Below are 15,340 nucleotides of genomic sequence, written 5' to 3' on the forward strand. Positions count from 1 at the left end.
ATGAAAATGACGCTCCTCAATCAGCCACAGATGAAATAACAGCTGTTGAATGTGATCGTTATCTTGAAAGACTTGTGAATCGTACTCTGTATCTTTCCAAGACAATGTTCCTTCGGGACAATACAGTCTGTCTTATCTCATCTTATCCCCATGAATGCAAACAGACATCTGATTTGAGTAGCAGCCCCGGGTTAGTTTGAATTACAAAATCACAATACATGTCCTTATAGGCCCGGTGCAAACTGCAAGAAAGTGCACGCATTATTTCCAAGTTACATGAACTTTCTGTGCCCACACACACACACACACACACCCCTCTGTGGCGCGTGCGTAATAGGGTTTGGCACAAGGGCGCGCACCACGTAAACAAAAGCACATTGTCGGTGTCACTGACGGCCAGTATGCAAGACGAGAGAGGGAGAAGTGAGCATTGCCTTTGCTCTCCGCACAGCGAGCGGACCTTTCTGGTGGCAGGCAGCTACAGCTTTAGATCCGCAAGCAACACAACAGCAGAGATGGGATTACTTGTCACTGTCCTCCTGCACTGCATGGAGGTCTGAGGTATTGTATGACCTTCATTTTCTCCACTCATTTATGAAGAAATCAACCATGCATGGCAGTGTAAATCTTGCAAGTGATGATTTGGTGTTTTTTGTTGTTGTTGTTTCAGGCAAACTCCAGCAGAAAATAACATCCTCTGGAAAATAAGACAACTCAAGCCTTCAGGTAACAGACAATATGCAGCTCAGTGTCTGTTGTTCTGTGCAAAACGTTCAAGTCGTTTAAGTCTGATTTAAAATAGTTTTAAGATCTGCCTTTTCAACAAGCACTTTGTTTCCATTGGATTTTTTAAAAATAATGAGAAAAATTACAAAGAAAACATTTGAAAGTAATGTTTAAGATCAGACATAAGGGCAACAGCTTGTACTTCGTCTGTTGACTGACTGCATTGTGCCATGTTTGCAGGGCCATGCCGTGCGTCCAGACCCAGTGCGGCTCCTCTCCACAAGGAGCCAGCCCGGCCTCTCAGAGCGCCGGCGGAGAGCGCAGCTGCGACTTCCTCACCCCGGAGTTTGTCAAGTTCAGCATGGACCTTACTAACAGTGAACTCTCAGCTGCCACTTCGGGTCCCAGTTTTGGCCCTTTGGGTGACACTTATGGCGCCGGGTACGACGTGAAGCCCCCGTGTCTCTTCCAAATGCCGGTGCAGGGAGAGCTCCCGTGCGTCAAGGTGGAGGATGCGCACGGGTGTCCGCGGTATCCGCCGAATCAGCATCACCCTCACCAGTCCGACGAGCTGCTCTCCTCCCCGGGCTCCGTATATTATTACCGCTCCCCGTCGCCGCACACCCCCATCCCATCCAACTTCCAAACTCCACCGGGACACATATGGGAGGACTCCGGCTCTCTGTACAGTTTTCGACAAGACTATTTGGCGGCGGCGCACAGAAAAAACACGCTATCCAGATTGTCGTTGTTTTCACTAAAACACGCGCAACACGGCGGCCAGAGCTTGTCCACCTGCCAAATGAAATTTGACGGATCGCTCCATGTGTCGATGAATGTGGACGCAGCCGGAGCGCATCAGCCGCTGGACAGCCCCGGGTTTTTGGGTTCCACTTCCCAAGGAAAGCAGCCCGGAGTGGGGTTTCCTCACCCGCTCCAGTTCGCCCACGGACACCACTTTATGGACTATCAGACTTCTTGTGCTCCCAGCCGAGGACCGCTGAGCACGGAGGGGCTGTGCGCGGTGTGCGGGGATAACGCAGCCTGCCAGCACTACGGAGTGCGCACCTGCGAGGGCTGCAAGGGTTTCTTCAAGGTTTGTTCTCAACTATATTTTAAAGCTGCAGGAAAAAAAATATGATTTTAACTTGGATATTTGAAGGCATCTGATGGACCTACAAGATGAAAAGTCTAAATTATACAGCTGTTGCTGCTGTAATCATAAAGAAACTGAAAATACGACACTTGTTAAAATGGATATTCACTTTTTTGTAGAGAAGACACTGTCGCCTAATGAAACACTTCAAGTAATACGATTAAATAAAAACCCCACAGGGAGCCCTGACAGGCCTCCTAAATTGCACATTGTGCTTCAGACGCACGTCTTGATCTCTTGACACGCGCGTATTAGGGGCACATGTCCTGTATTAAATAGGCCACCAACGTGCCATGAATAAAAACCTGGCCCTTCTCTTCTCTGAGGGAGATTCCCGGGGGCAATTCTCCAAATTATGAATGGCCACGATTGTCATATTTACCCAGACTGCCCTGTCCGCCTGCTGAATGCCTTACACCGCCTCAGATGGCCCACAGGGGCCAGAGGGCTGCTGTTCATTTTCAAAGGAGCATTAAAAGCTCTGTACTTCAGTCTTGACAAAAATGGGTCTTGGCGCTATAAAAAAGATCCTCCCAAAAAGTTTCCCCCTGCCGCTAGATCACCTTGAGAAAGCCCACTTTGGTGCCTTATAATCAACCTTATGAGAACGGTGCTATACCGTGATATTGGTTCAACAGAGACCAATCCTGTCCTGAGATGTTCTTTCATTAAAGCTGCTCTTCAAACTGGTGCCAAAGTGCAGATGCAGTGGATCAGGATGAGGTTCAGAATTAAATTCAAACTACTGTCACTCAAAGTAACCTTTATGCATCAACCTCACATTTATTAACAAGTCTCCGAAGCGCAGATATTATATTTCTACACTTTTGTTATTTGCAACATATCTAAATCTTTTTCTTCCTCCATTCAGCGCACAGTTCAAAAAAATGCCAAGTACGTGTGTTTGGCTGCCAAAAGCTGCCCGGTGGACAAACGCAGGAGGAACCGATGCCAATACTGTCGCTTCCAGAAGTGCCTTGTCGTGGGAATGGTCAAAGAAGGTGAACAAATAAAACCACGGTTCTTGTCTGAACCTCAGGGATCAGATTGGGATTCCAATTACTGATTTCAACACCAAAATCTAAAAAGTGTCTCTCGTTTCTCTTCATCGTGTCCTGCAGTGGTGAGGACAGACGGTCTGAAGGGCCGAAGGGGTCGTCTGCCGTCCAAACCTAAAACTCTTCCGGACTCGTCTTCCCCCGTGAGCACCCTCCTGAGTGCGCTGGTCAGGGCGCATTTGGAATCGAACCCTCCTCCTTCTCGTCTCGACTACTTCAAAGTAAGCAGTGTGGCGTTATTTCATACGTGAGTTGTAAGGCAGCAGAGCTGTAGTTGTTGATGTTTTCCATCTTTCCACTGGGGACCTTTCACCAGCTCAAGGAGAGTCCAGGAAGTCCACCGGGGGACGACGTTCAGCATGTGCGGCAGTTTTATGACCTCCTGACCAGATCGATGGAGGTGATTCGAGGTTGGGCGCAGAAGGTCCCCGGCTTCACGTCGCTCCCCAAACACGACCAAGACCTCCTCTTCTACTCGGCTTTCCTGGAGCTCTTTGTTTTGCGATTGTCATACAGGTAAAGAACAAACCAGATCCAAAAGGACTCAACTTCTTACATATTTCCTTTTTCTTAGCAAATTTGGACCCCAAAACATGTAAATATGTTTGTTGATGGATCTGCCAGTAACTCAGGAATGGATTTGTTTTCCAGCACTTTTGGCAGAAATGAAAGACGTGTAAACAGCTGCTGAGCCCACCAGAAGGACATTTATGGAAGGAGGGTTTGTCAGCGTCTTAGGGCCTACAATCTGAGCACAATCTGTCGTACTGTTTCAGATCCAACCCGGAGGAAGGGAAGCTGGTCTTCTGCGACGGGTCGGTGTGGCACCGGCTCCAGTGCCTGCGGGGCTTCGGGGAGTGGATCGACAGCATCGTTGAATTCTCCGCTAATCTGCAGAGGATGAACCTGGACGTGTCCACCTTCTCCTGCATATGCACACTCGCCCTGGTCACCGGTGAGACGCTCAAAGATAAAATAACTGAGAAAATGGAGCCGGGAACAAAACGAGTTCAAATTCACATATTTGTAAAATCATATTATGCAGAGAGATGCAGCTTTAAATGACTAGAAATACTCTTTTCTTTGCTGTGAACCAAATGTAACGTTTAGGACGTGTAGGACACACAACAATCTCACACGAGCAGTAAATCAAAGCCTTCAATGTCTCGGGGTGAATTATGTTTCATCACTTCTTATCTATGTGTTTGTTTGAAATGTGATTTTTTTTTCGGAGCTGCAGAGCGACACGGACTGAAGGAGCAGAAGAAAGTGGAGGAGCTGCAGAACAACATCGTCAAGTGCTTGAAGGACGCCGACGGACTCTCAGACTGTTGGTCCAACCGTTTGTCCAAACTTTTGGAAAAACTGCGTGAACTTCGCACTCTGTGCATCCAAGGCCTGCAGAGGATTTTCTATTTGAAGCTGGAGGATTTGGTGGTGCCGCCTGCAGTAATAGATAAGTTATTCCTCGACACGCTGCCATTTTAGAGACATAAGAGAACAGGCTTCCTCCCGACTTCTTTGGATTCCTGACAGTTTGACGTTTGTGCTCTGCATAAAGTGACATTTTGAAATCTAATATCAAGCTGTTAAATCACATTTTTCTCAAAACAAGTAAAGATGAGAAGAAAAGCTGATTTGTTTTCGATAATTGTGACCACCTTCTGGTGATGATCTTCATAACATCAAGCAAACTGCTTTGCAAAATTCAGATCATGCGAGGATCTGAAGGGCCGATTTGGCCTCGCAGGAAAGGATGAATACATTTAAAGTCTGCCTGTCGGGCCAAAATGATAAGCAAATGATAAGCAAATGAGGCAGTTTTGATACGAGATGTTTCCCATCATGTTTAGGTTTTTCATGACAGTGACGAATATAATATTAATATTAGTAGCTTCCATCATGGTCTGTTGTCATTGTCCATGTTTTGATAAATAAATGATCGTTATTGCTGCTGGACTGTTTGTTTGTTTTTAACTTAATTTCTTTATTTTATTCTAAAAAATCTGAGAAAATTTAGCAATGACTCAAAAATGATGTTATTCCTCGTAAATATCAATAAAATCTTTTTAACTTTTGAAGTTTAATCATAACTTGTTTCCTGGCATATAATTCATTTTTCAAGACAAGTGATTATTTTACAGTCAAATGAAATATTGGTAACTTTGTGGCGTTTTATTTATTTATTGATGTACGTGGAGTTTTATTCTGCAACGCTCACGCCGTAATGTATATCTGTACAAGTCAAGTAAAGTCATATAGACATTAATTATATGACACTAAGACCAACTTAAAGGGAAGCGTTCATTGAGGTATTATATATAATTTATATAACCTTTATTTAATCCGTCCCAGATTAAGATCGGATTTTAAAACTTGAGTTCTAGTGTCTACAATAATACAAGATAGTGAAAAACAGGAATATACATTTATACAAATGATGTTGCAAATTAGTATACAAGTGACTATTTTTGTATAAAATGCTGCAAATCTCATTTAAAGTTTTCACGTTTTGCTCTTTTCAAGGCACAATTGTATCCGTACTGTGATGTGTTCGGCTATCTCCGGTGTTTTTAAGCATTAAAAGACGTGAGGCGGCCGACGCTTGGAGGTTAATTAACAAACTCTGCTGTAAGGAGGACCATGAGGGCATGCATCTGTGTGTGTCAAAGGTCAACCCTCAATATCTCAGAGTTCTTTCAGTCAGGCAGCTGACAGATTTCATACATCGTTCTGCAAGACGTGAGGGTAACAGAGTGTGTGTGTGTGTGCGTGTGTGTGTGTGTGTGTTTTATGGCTGCTAGCTACCTGACATTTCTGCAGCCCTTAGGTTACGTCTGACATTAAAGAAGTCACTTCCTGCTGCCATTTAAGGTCCTCGAATTCAGCGCTTGCAGCGAAAAAGTCACAATACATAAACGTACATCTGCTGATCACAGTTTTAAATGAGATGCAAGTCTTCCTGTTCTTCGTTCTTAAATGGCAAACGCCGGTGAGTGTGGTTTAAATTACAATCCAATCCTTAAATCAGGAGCTGTTTTAAACTGAAGAAATGAAATCAGTAGAAATCCTCCCAGCTGATTTGTACTCGGCCTCATTCTTGTCCGCCACAATGTGACATCTTCTATCTGGCAGGAAGAATTGATTTTATGGTTTGAATAAAAGGTATTTCATATACATAAGAAGAAACTAAATAGGATGACGTTCCCAAAGAGGTTTTAACAGGCTTGCAGGTCAATTAGTGGAGGCTGCTCAATGCAGCGGCGTGGCCGGCTGAGATAGAATGAATCGATAGCAGTATCGGAGAAACGTCCAATTCATTCTGATAATGACAGGAGAGGCAATTTAATACAATACCAGATATCTCACAGCACAACTACAACATTATAGATGTTAAAAGACTGCATGCGCTAAGGTCACTACTGAGAAAACAATGCGTCATTTTTTACTTATTGAGCTTTTTTTGGTACATATGCTTCATTTTATGTCCCCAGAGCAACTTCTACAATAACTATAAGCCATTAAACATAAAATACTACAACATATTAACTTATAGGCCACGATAAACTCTCTCTGATTACAAGAAAAATACATTTTTGCGAAAGCTATGAGGCTGAAATGCAACAGGAATACATATCAGTACTTCTTCCACTTCTTCCTGTTTCAAAGCCGGCTCCGAACAGAAATGTTTCCCAGTTTGGTGCGAAAGAACTTGACTGACCTGCACAGAGCCGTGACCTCAGCCATCCAACACGGCGGGCCGGACCTCCTCACCCGGCATCGGAGCCGGACCTCGTCACCCGGCATCGGAGCCGGACCTCCTCACCCGGCATCGGAGCTGGACCTCCTCACCCGGCATCAGAAGAGCCGGACCTCGTCACCCGGCATCGGAGCCGGACCTCCTCACCCGGCATCGGAGCTGGACCTCGTCACCCGGCATCAGAAGAGCCGGACCTCGTCACCCGGCATCAGAAGAGCCGGACCTCCTCACCCGGCATCGGAGCCGGACCTCGTCACCCGGCATCAGAAGAGCCGGACCTCCTCACCCGGCATCAGAAGAGCCGGACCTCACTGATGCTGCGGCTGAATGGGAGCAAATCAGTTCAACCGGGTTACAAAACATCTGGTTGGACGCCTGAAACCAGCAGAGTGGAGGCTGTGAGAGGAAACAGGTGCTCAATAATCACATGTGTGTAAAGATCAAGTGTCCACATACTTTTGGCCATGCAATGTGTGCTGGTTCTCTATATTCTATTAAATAGAGTACAAATAGGACAATATTATTGATCACAGGCACCAATAAGACGCCCCTGAAGAAGCAACAACTTGCCCCAGAAACAGGTTGATTTTTGGGGTTTTCCTGAAGCCTCCCGGCCCCTCAGGCTGGGAGGAGCAGCAGCATCAAGTATCTTTATCTGGAGAGCACGACTTTGGGGTTTTTTCCTGAGGCTCTGACCGCTGCCTTTGATCTCTGCATCCATCCAGCTTCAATACAGCTTTACCCTTATCACCGCCAGCCCAGAGACCGCCAGCATCAACAGGGATTCACAGGCAGGGACCCCCAGGCACTGTCAACATGTAATCCATTACAGATTATTACAGATTACCGATCAGATGCTTCAATAGTCGTAGTTTTCAATTAGTTTGTTGGCAGTCAGACATTTTATTGATCTATTCTTGTGAATAAAAGCTCATGAATCAGCCAGTGTTACAACAACGAGGTCATTTTAAATCGCCTGTGTTTCTGAATGACTTGACTCTTTGTCTAAGAGCTTTGTTTGTTCAGGAAACGCGTGGGTGTTGCATGAAAACAGATTTAGCCAGCATGAGTGTCCACTTAGCAACTCTTTCTCCAATCTTCCTGTCTTGGAAACAACAGACGCTAATTGGAAGGGATTAGACTTTCGTATTTGTGAGGGTGAATCCTTCAGGGAGCCTCAGTGAAATCTACATTCTCTGCAAACAGCTAGTAGTCGTCTGAACACTTGAATCAATAGATTGGATTATTTCAGCCCTGAGGCAAAGGACAGAATACACACAAAGGATCCAGGCGACGCATCAAGAACCTGAAATATCCCACTTCACAGTTTAACCCCAATCCAGAGCTGATTTAGAACAGTGAAGAAGGGATTTTTAGTATCACATTATGAGAGGAATAAGCGTCTTTAGTGACACGATTTCTACTGTGTGCACATGATGTTTGTGTCTGTTCAGGTTTGTGTTTGAGCAGAGCTTTTCCTTCTGGGACTCTTTGCAATGGACACATCTCATTTTTATATCTGTATGCATGCGAACAGCTGAAACCTGTGAGCTGCATTCTCAGCCAGTGCAATGTGCGATCAGGCTTCACAAACATTGCATTGTCAGGAGGAGGTTTATTGGCTTATTTCCTTTCCAAACTCCACTTGGAAGACAAATAGAGTCCGACTTTAAAGTTTAAACACGCTGTCTCGACATTTGTACACAATATATAATTCATATAATTAATAATTAATAATTATTAATTACCATGCTGGAGTTCACTGTTTCCATCTGACACCACATGTGATTCATCCACAAACTTTTTACTTCTTCATCACAACAATTCCGTCTGCTTCAATTTACTCTGAAAAAAGCAGCGCCTGTTTCATGCAGCAACACTTTTAAAATGAGACTGATGTTTCAAACGAATCAATCCTGGTTAAAAGCGTGACATGAAGATGCATCTTGTTTCTCCAGTTGTTTTATTTTCTATGCATGCTTCCAGCGGTGACAGCTGATTGGCTGAAGTCAAACAATGCTGCATAATGTGACACCCATAAATACACACATTTATATTCACATTCACATTTATACTTCCAGGTGTTTGGCTGATGCCCTCAAGCAAAGTGAGTTAAGGTTTGTACATTTGGAAGGTTGATCCTCCTGAGAACAGATATGAGAAATATCAAATCACTAATTATGATACACGTGTTGGGCAGAGAAATAAGCAGGCGAGAATTCAATACTTGTCTATCTTTTTTTTATAACACGGTTCCTGCAAAAGAAATCGAATGTATAAAGTGACCTCATTTGATATAATCTGTGTGACCTGATGTGTTTTTGTTTGCTGCTTGACCAAATAACTTTGCAGCAGAAAGTGTTTTTGTCACATTCAAGTCATCTTAAAGAAGAATAGGTCAAAAGAAAAGCTGTCAAACTGTCAGGAGGAAGGAGGGGAAAGATGTAAAAGAAAAGTAATCTGTGGAGCTCCGAGTGGAGGAGGCCAAAACACAACACTTGAAAAAGATCTCCATTATCCGACTATCGCAAACTAACCCTCCTTTCCACCCTCCCCCAAGAAAAGATGCTTAGGGGAGTGTTTGAAGAGGAGAGAGCGGTTGAGGGGATGAGGCTATATGGGCTCTGGAGGACTCAGGGGTTTGTTTGAGGATTATGAGGACGCTTACATTCAGAGGTGAAGGCCTGGTGCGATGAGCTCAGGCCTCTGACGGCTCCTGGATCAGCTCTGCATTCCTGTAAAGAGTGATGGACAGGCGACGCTCACAAACACAATAAATGGAGAACATATGGGGTGAAAAACTGAATTTGAGAGACGCGTTTTCCCAAAAATGCTCTTTTCTTCCCTTATACCCAATATCACAACGCCTCGTAGTGCAGCTCTTTAATCTCACTGATAATGCTGCTATAATAAAAGAAACACATCTGGACTCACATTTTTAACACATAACACTTATTTGTGCAGTTTTTTGTTGGTCGCACTGGTTGGAGAAAAATTAGATGTGAAATCAAAAATCAAACAACACAATTTGGATATTTTCTCTCACAGTGTGAACAAAACTTGAGCGGCTGGAGAGACGGTGGCTCACTAAAATGAGAAATATATAAGATATAATTGAGTAAATGCTATAATATACAACACACATTTGGCTCTGTTGGTGCATTTACAGGATCAGGCTGCATCTGCAAGTTATTCATATATTTTATTGTTTTCAGGTATGTTATTATGTCATTATGTCCCTGACTATTGATTGTCGCTGTGCATAATCTTCAGTGTGTTACTGTGGTTTGTGTGTTGCCTGTCTGAAAAACCAAATGTCTTTCTTTCCTCTTCATCATGGTATGTGGAAATGGTTGAGGAAGAGTTAACCGGGACACAAAATCATAATGATAACTCCATAACTCCATCTAGTGGCTGAAACCTGCACTATCGTTTCAGGCGAAGTTCAATGAGAGAATCTTTCAATTTATACACATTGTAAGAAAGCGTGAGTCCAACAAAGCACAATATTTGACCAAGTCTTTATTCTGTCAGATATCTAAAATACATTAAGTCATTATTTTCTGTGTGGATTATGTATGTGAGTATTTCCCCAAATATGATTTATTCTACTCCATTATTAGATCTATTTAATTTGTCCTTCACTGATTTGCATTTTAAAAAATATGGTCAAAATTGACTGAGCACAGACCGAAATTACCAGACATCAGCATGCGCTCTTCACTACTACATTTCCCATAATGCAACGGTCTTTTTGCGCTTCACCCTTCTCTTCCCGCGTCTTCGAAGCTCCATGACCCCGGTTAGTCATGCAGCCTTTCAGTTATATATATGTATATTATATTATGTATACATTATAAAGCAATGGAAGATGTATTCCTATATTTTACACAATTAAAATTGTGCAAATACAATTAGCAATACACGATGTCGAGGTACTCCATATCGAAATATCTAAAAAGTATAAAAAGTGGTTTATTGTTCTGTAATATTGTTGTTAAACTTCTCTTTTGATGCAAATATTTCAGTCTCTCTTAAATATTAGTGCTGCTTTTATCCTGAAAAGGCCTAGCAGGAAGCAGTATCTCAGTCTGCGGCTGCTACAGGCTCCTCCCCTTCCTGTTCCGCCTCCTCCCTCTGCAGTAGCTATAAAGCAGTGTGCGTCACACACTGATAGGACTTCACTCACAGAGATCTCATTATAGGTGTCCTGTGAGATTCTGCAAGTTTGATTTTTTCTTCCCCAAAGGACAATCAGATCAACACAATGGTGAGTATTATTATTACAATTATTATGGAAAGCAACACGTGCAGTATTCTAGCGGATTCATGTCACAGGAAACATGTAATCGTAGTTTTCCTGTCGCATCTGCATACTTTCCCTCCAAAAACTTATCTCAAGCTTCAGCTTTGGTCGTTTTGTTTCTACTCTAGAGGCCCCAGGCTGCTTCTAAAACCAAATGATGGCATTTATACGGCACATAAAAACAGATTATACGTGTTAAATGTTAAAAAGCCATAAAGTGCACGAGTGGAAACTGGCTGCCAGTCCAGGCATGGTGACTGTTAACAGTTTCCATCGGTCTGTCTGTCAGTAGGGCGTGCTGTTTGAATGCTGATGTGGCTTCTAGAGGCCGCTTGTGTATTTAACGCTTCTATTTCTGCCTTTCTGCGCCATCGTGCCGATAAGCTGCTGCTGCATTCCTGCAGCGGTAGAGCTGAAAGGCGCATAGCAGTCAACTGAGGCCTATTTTTCATGTTAAATACGACGCCAGACGCGTAAATAATAAACTCCTGTAGCCACGGATAAACATTTTAATTAGCGCTTACGTTAATTCTTCAGAAGCTGTCCTTCCCCTTTTCACATTTGTTGCGTCGTCATTGCGAACAGGGAGTGTCGCAACGGCTGCGGGCCTTTTTGAAAGGACGACATTAAGGCGGTGAGGACCAGAAAATTCAGGTTTTTGGTCCGCTGACACTTCCTGTTGGGCCGTTTGTGATTTACCATGCAAGAGGAGGCGTGGAGGGCCACCCTGCTTTAAGAGTTGCTATTCCTCATATATATTTTTGACTTGTGTCCAGGATTTATTTTCACAACGTCACTTGTAGAGTCAGGCCTCCAGTGTGTATAAAAACTCACCTTAAGAGCTTTAAACGTCCCTCTACTTCATTTTCAGTTGGGGAAACTACACAAGAAAACTAAAACACAAAGCTCCTCTGTGTGCGGTCTCATGTTTAGGCTATGACGTACTTTCGGGACAAGATACAGGAAGTAGATAAGTCACCCTCTCTGCCGCCATTGCCAGGAAGTGTAGCTTTCACAGTAGCATGCACCAATGTGGCATGTTGCCACGCCCACACGACTCACATCCGGCTGCAGCTCCTGTGACTCACAAGGTAACGCAGAATAGACTCATTCTGCATCATTTTATCCTGCAGTTGCAGCATGTAAGACGGGTCAGTGGGGCAGCTGTCTGTGTGGAGCTGCACTTAAAAATAGATGGCTGCCACAGTTGGTAGCTCCCATGCGGCCTCGTCACATGCTCCAGTGGGGGAGGGGGCGGACAAGGGCGCAGGATTCAAAACAAAAGCCGGCTAGGAAACAAAGGGGTTGCTATTTAGGCTGACGGGTGATTTAGGTTATTGGTGGTTTGCACTGCGGCAGAAGCGTGAGACCTCTATTTATTAACCACTATTTCCACTATGAAATAGGAGTAGTTTCTCTTGATGACGAACTTTAGTTTCTGTGAGTTTAACTTGGTGTACTTTAGATGATGAGGTTGTGTCTTTAGCTACCGTCTTCCACATGATTTGACTTGTTTGAGTCGTCAGCAGGCAGCCATTGCTCCACCTTCCACCCACTGCTTACGAGTCACTGGAAATACTTCAGGAGGGTGTGGAAGCACTTTGGCCCGTAGACAGGAACATGTTAATGACCTCGTCGTGCTGATTTAGATCGGTGACGCCTGAGCTGAAGAGTCTCACCAACCTCCCAAATGTTACGGAAATCTAACAGCGTTTTGCAAAAATCTCTCCTCCACAGCGCGAATGTATCTCTATCCACGTCGGCCAGGCTGGTGTCCAGATGGGCAACACCTGCTGGGAGCTATACTGCCTGGAGCACGGCATCCAGCCCGACGGCCAAATGCCCAGCGAGAAGCCCAGAGGAGGCTACGATGACTCCTTCACCACCTTCTTCAGCGAGACTGGCAGCGGGAAGTACGTCCCCAGAGCCATCTTTGTGGACCTGGAGCCCACGGTGATCGGTGAGGATCATTAACTAGTAAATCCAAGTCATTGTCATGCATATGAATTTATATTTCGGCCAAATTTAAGTTTGCGGGTCAGCAGACAAGTTTTACTTTGGCCACGCCCACTGCAGTTTGAATCGGCCAATCGGCTCATGACGTTAACGTGCCCTCTTCGCTCCTTCCAGATGAGGTTCGTACAGGAACGTACCGGCAGCTCTTCCACCCCGAGCAGCTGATCTCGGGGAAGGAGGACGCCGCCAACAACTATGCCCGCGGTCATTACACTGTCGGGAAGGAGCACATCGACAACGTACTGGACAGGATCCGCAAACTGGTACGACAGAATCGCTGAGTCATTATGGGGGGGGAGGATGTCGTTAGTCGCTCAGCAGTATATTCTTCATACAACTCTTGTTTTTTGAGTGTTTTTAAAACCTTTCTCTCTCGTCCAGTCGGACCAGTGCACAGGACTACAAGGGTTCCTCATCTTCCACTCCTTCGGAGGAGGAACCGGCTCTGGCTTCACCTCCCTCCTGATGGAGCGCCTCTCAGTAGACTTTGGCAAGAAGTCGAAGCTTGAGTTTGCCATCTATCCAGCTCCGCAGGTGTCCACAGCTGTGGTGGAGCCCTACAACTCCATCCTGACCACCCACACCACCCTGGAGCACTCTGACTGCGCCTTCATGGTGGACAACGAGGCCATCTACGACATCTGCCGCAGGAACCTGGACATCGAGCGCCCGTCCTACACCAACCTGAACCGCCTCATCAGCCAGATCGTCTCCTCCATCACCGCCTCCCTGCGCTTCGACGGCGCCCTGAACGTGGACCTGACTGAGTTCCAGACCAACCTGGTGCCCTACCCTCGTATCCACTTCCCTCTGGCCACCTACGCCCCCGTTATCTCCGCAGAGAGGGCCTATCACGAGCAAATCACAGTGGCTGAGATCACCAACGCCTGCTTCGAGCCAGCCAATCAGATGGTGAAGTGTGACCCTCGCCACGGTAAATACATGGCCTGCTGTCTTCTGTACCGCGGAGACGTGGTGCCCAAAGACGTCAACTCTGCCATCAGCAACATCAAGACCAAGCGCAGCATCCAGTTTGTGGACTGGTGCCCCACCGGCTTCAAGGTGGGCATCAACTACCAGCCACCCACCGTGGTTCCTGGAGGAGACCTGGCCAAGGTGCAGAGGGCCGTGTGCATGCTGAGCAACACCACCGCCATCGCCGAGGCCTGGGCTCGCCTGGACCACAAGTTCGACCTGATGTACGCCAAGAGGGCCTTCGTCCACTGGTACGTAGGAGAGGGGATGGAGGAGGGGGAGTTCTCAGAGGCCAGAGAGGACATGGCCGCCCTGGAGAAGGATTACGAGGAGGTGGGCATGGACTCATTTGAAGAAGATGAAGAAGGGGAGGAGTATTAAACACAGTAGTATATCATTTATTAGTAGAGCCGTTTTGAGAGGGTAAAGTTCTCGTTCGCTCGCTCGCTCTAACAGAGTATTCTTTTAAATCTCCTCCAGAAGCATGCAGTGTCAATGTTCAACGATCTGTGTAGAATCTAATAAACACTAATGTTACTGCAGAGCAGTGATTTGTCTGAGCGTTCAATCCCATGGTGTTTGGTTTAAACAATGACTCCGGTGGGAGACAATGTGCCTTTACATTTACATCATTTTCTAAATAAAGCTGATAAGACCAACTTCTCTCGACTCAAAGATGCACATCTGTATTGATTTATTTTAATTATTCATATTTTATGAATCACCCTGTTTTTGATGCCATCATTTTGTTCAATAAACATTTCCGATGTAAAGATGGCTGAAACCAGCGCAATAGAAGATTAAACCTCAACAGACTTACGATCAACTCATTCTTTCAGTTGGAAACTTGCAGTTAAATCAGTTTCACTTTAAACATGTTGGTGAACTTCATGACTGAAGTCTTGGACAGATGTTTGAGATAGAGTTCAAAGGGCACTGATTAAATATGGAAATATAAATGTTTACAGTCAAGAAGAACCTCAATGTCCAAGCAGAATCATTTAGAGAAACATCTGGATCTTCAAACTAGTGGCTTCTCATGTTCTATCTACAATAAAATATCTAGATGCACAAACTGGTATTTTCACTGGTTCCTGTCTGACAAATTTCAGAATGAAAGATATTTTTCAAACGGTAAGTGCATTTCATTCATACTTCTACAGTCCAGTGAAAACCATGACTGTTTAAGCTAAAGCATGAAGTGTTGAGAAAATCCTCCTTTGGCTAAATAAACTCGTGGACCAGCTGGAAAAAGCCTCAAAGCTGTTCTGTTGACTGCACAGACTATTTTAACTCTTGCTGATGTGCTGTAAGGAACTCTTTGAATGCAGGACTATCTCGTG

At 44.8% G+C, this 15,340-nt stretch overlaps 2 protein-coding genes across 2 annotated transcripts; both read left to right on the forward strand.

The window, feature by feature from the left end:
* Window positions 1-970: 970 nt before the first annotated feature.
* On the forward strand, window positions 971-4,428 carry LOC306797064 (nuclear receptor subfamily 4 group A member 2-like; the record flags this gene model as incomplete). The annotated part of the gene is made up of 6 exons (XM_079296245.1): window positions 971-1,822; window positions 2,754-2,883; window positions 3,004-3,161; window positions 3,257-3,456; window positions 3,717-3,895; window positions 4,181-4,428. The coding sequence occupies 6 exons, from the start codon at window positions 971-973 to the stop codon at window positions 4,426-4,428; spliced, it is 1,767 nt and encodes a 588-aa protein (XP_079152371.1).
* Window positions 4,429-10,841: 6,413 nt separating this feature from the next.
* On the forward strand, window positions 10,842-14,660 carry LOC306797142 (tubulin alpha-1C chain-like). Its single transcript, XM_079296340.1, has 4 exons — window positions 10,842-10,970; window positions 12,744-12,966; window positions 13,137-13,285; window positions 13,404-14,660. Exons 1-4 carry the CDS (start codon window positions 10,968-10,970, stop codon window positions 14,376-14,378), a joined length of 1,350 nt encoding a protein of 449 aa, XP_079152466.1. The 5' UTR covers window positions 10,842-10,967; the 3' UTR covers window positions 14,379-14,660.
* Window positions 14,661-15,340: the final 680 nt, after the last annotated feature.

This window comes from Melanostigma gelatinosum (assembly GCF_949748355.1).
Source record: "Melanostigma gelatinosum genome assembly, chromosome: 24".
Taxonomy (NCBI): Eukaryota; Metazoa; Chordata; class Actinopteri; order Perciformes; family Zoarcidae; genus Melanostigma; species Melanostigma gelatinosum.

What these genes read in the sequence shown, in the direction of transcription:
- LOC306797142 (XM_079296340.1), top strand. An exon ending in CCTGGAGCCCACGGTGATCG is followed by an intron (nt 12,967 to 13,136) that starts GTGAGGATCATT and finishes CGCTCCTTCCAG; the next exon opens with ATGAGGTTCGTACAGGAACG. An exon ending in TGGACAGGATCCGCAAACTG is followed by an intron (nt 13,286 to 13,403) that starts GTACGACAGAAT and finishes TCTCTCGTCCAG; the next exon opens with TCGGACCAGTGCACAGGACT.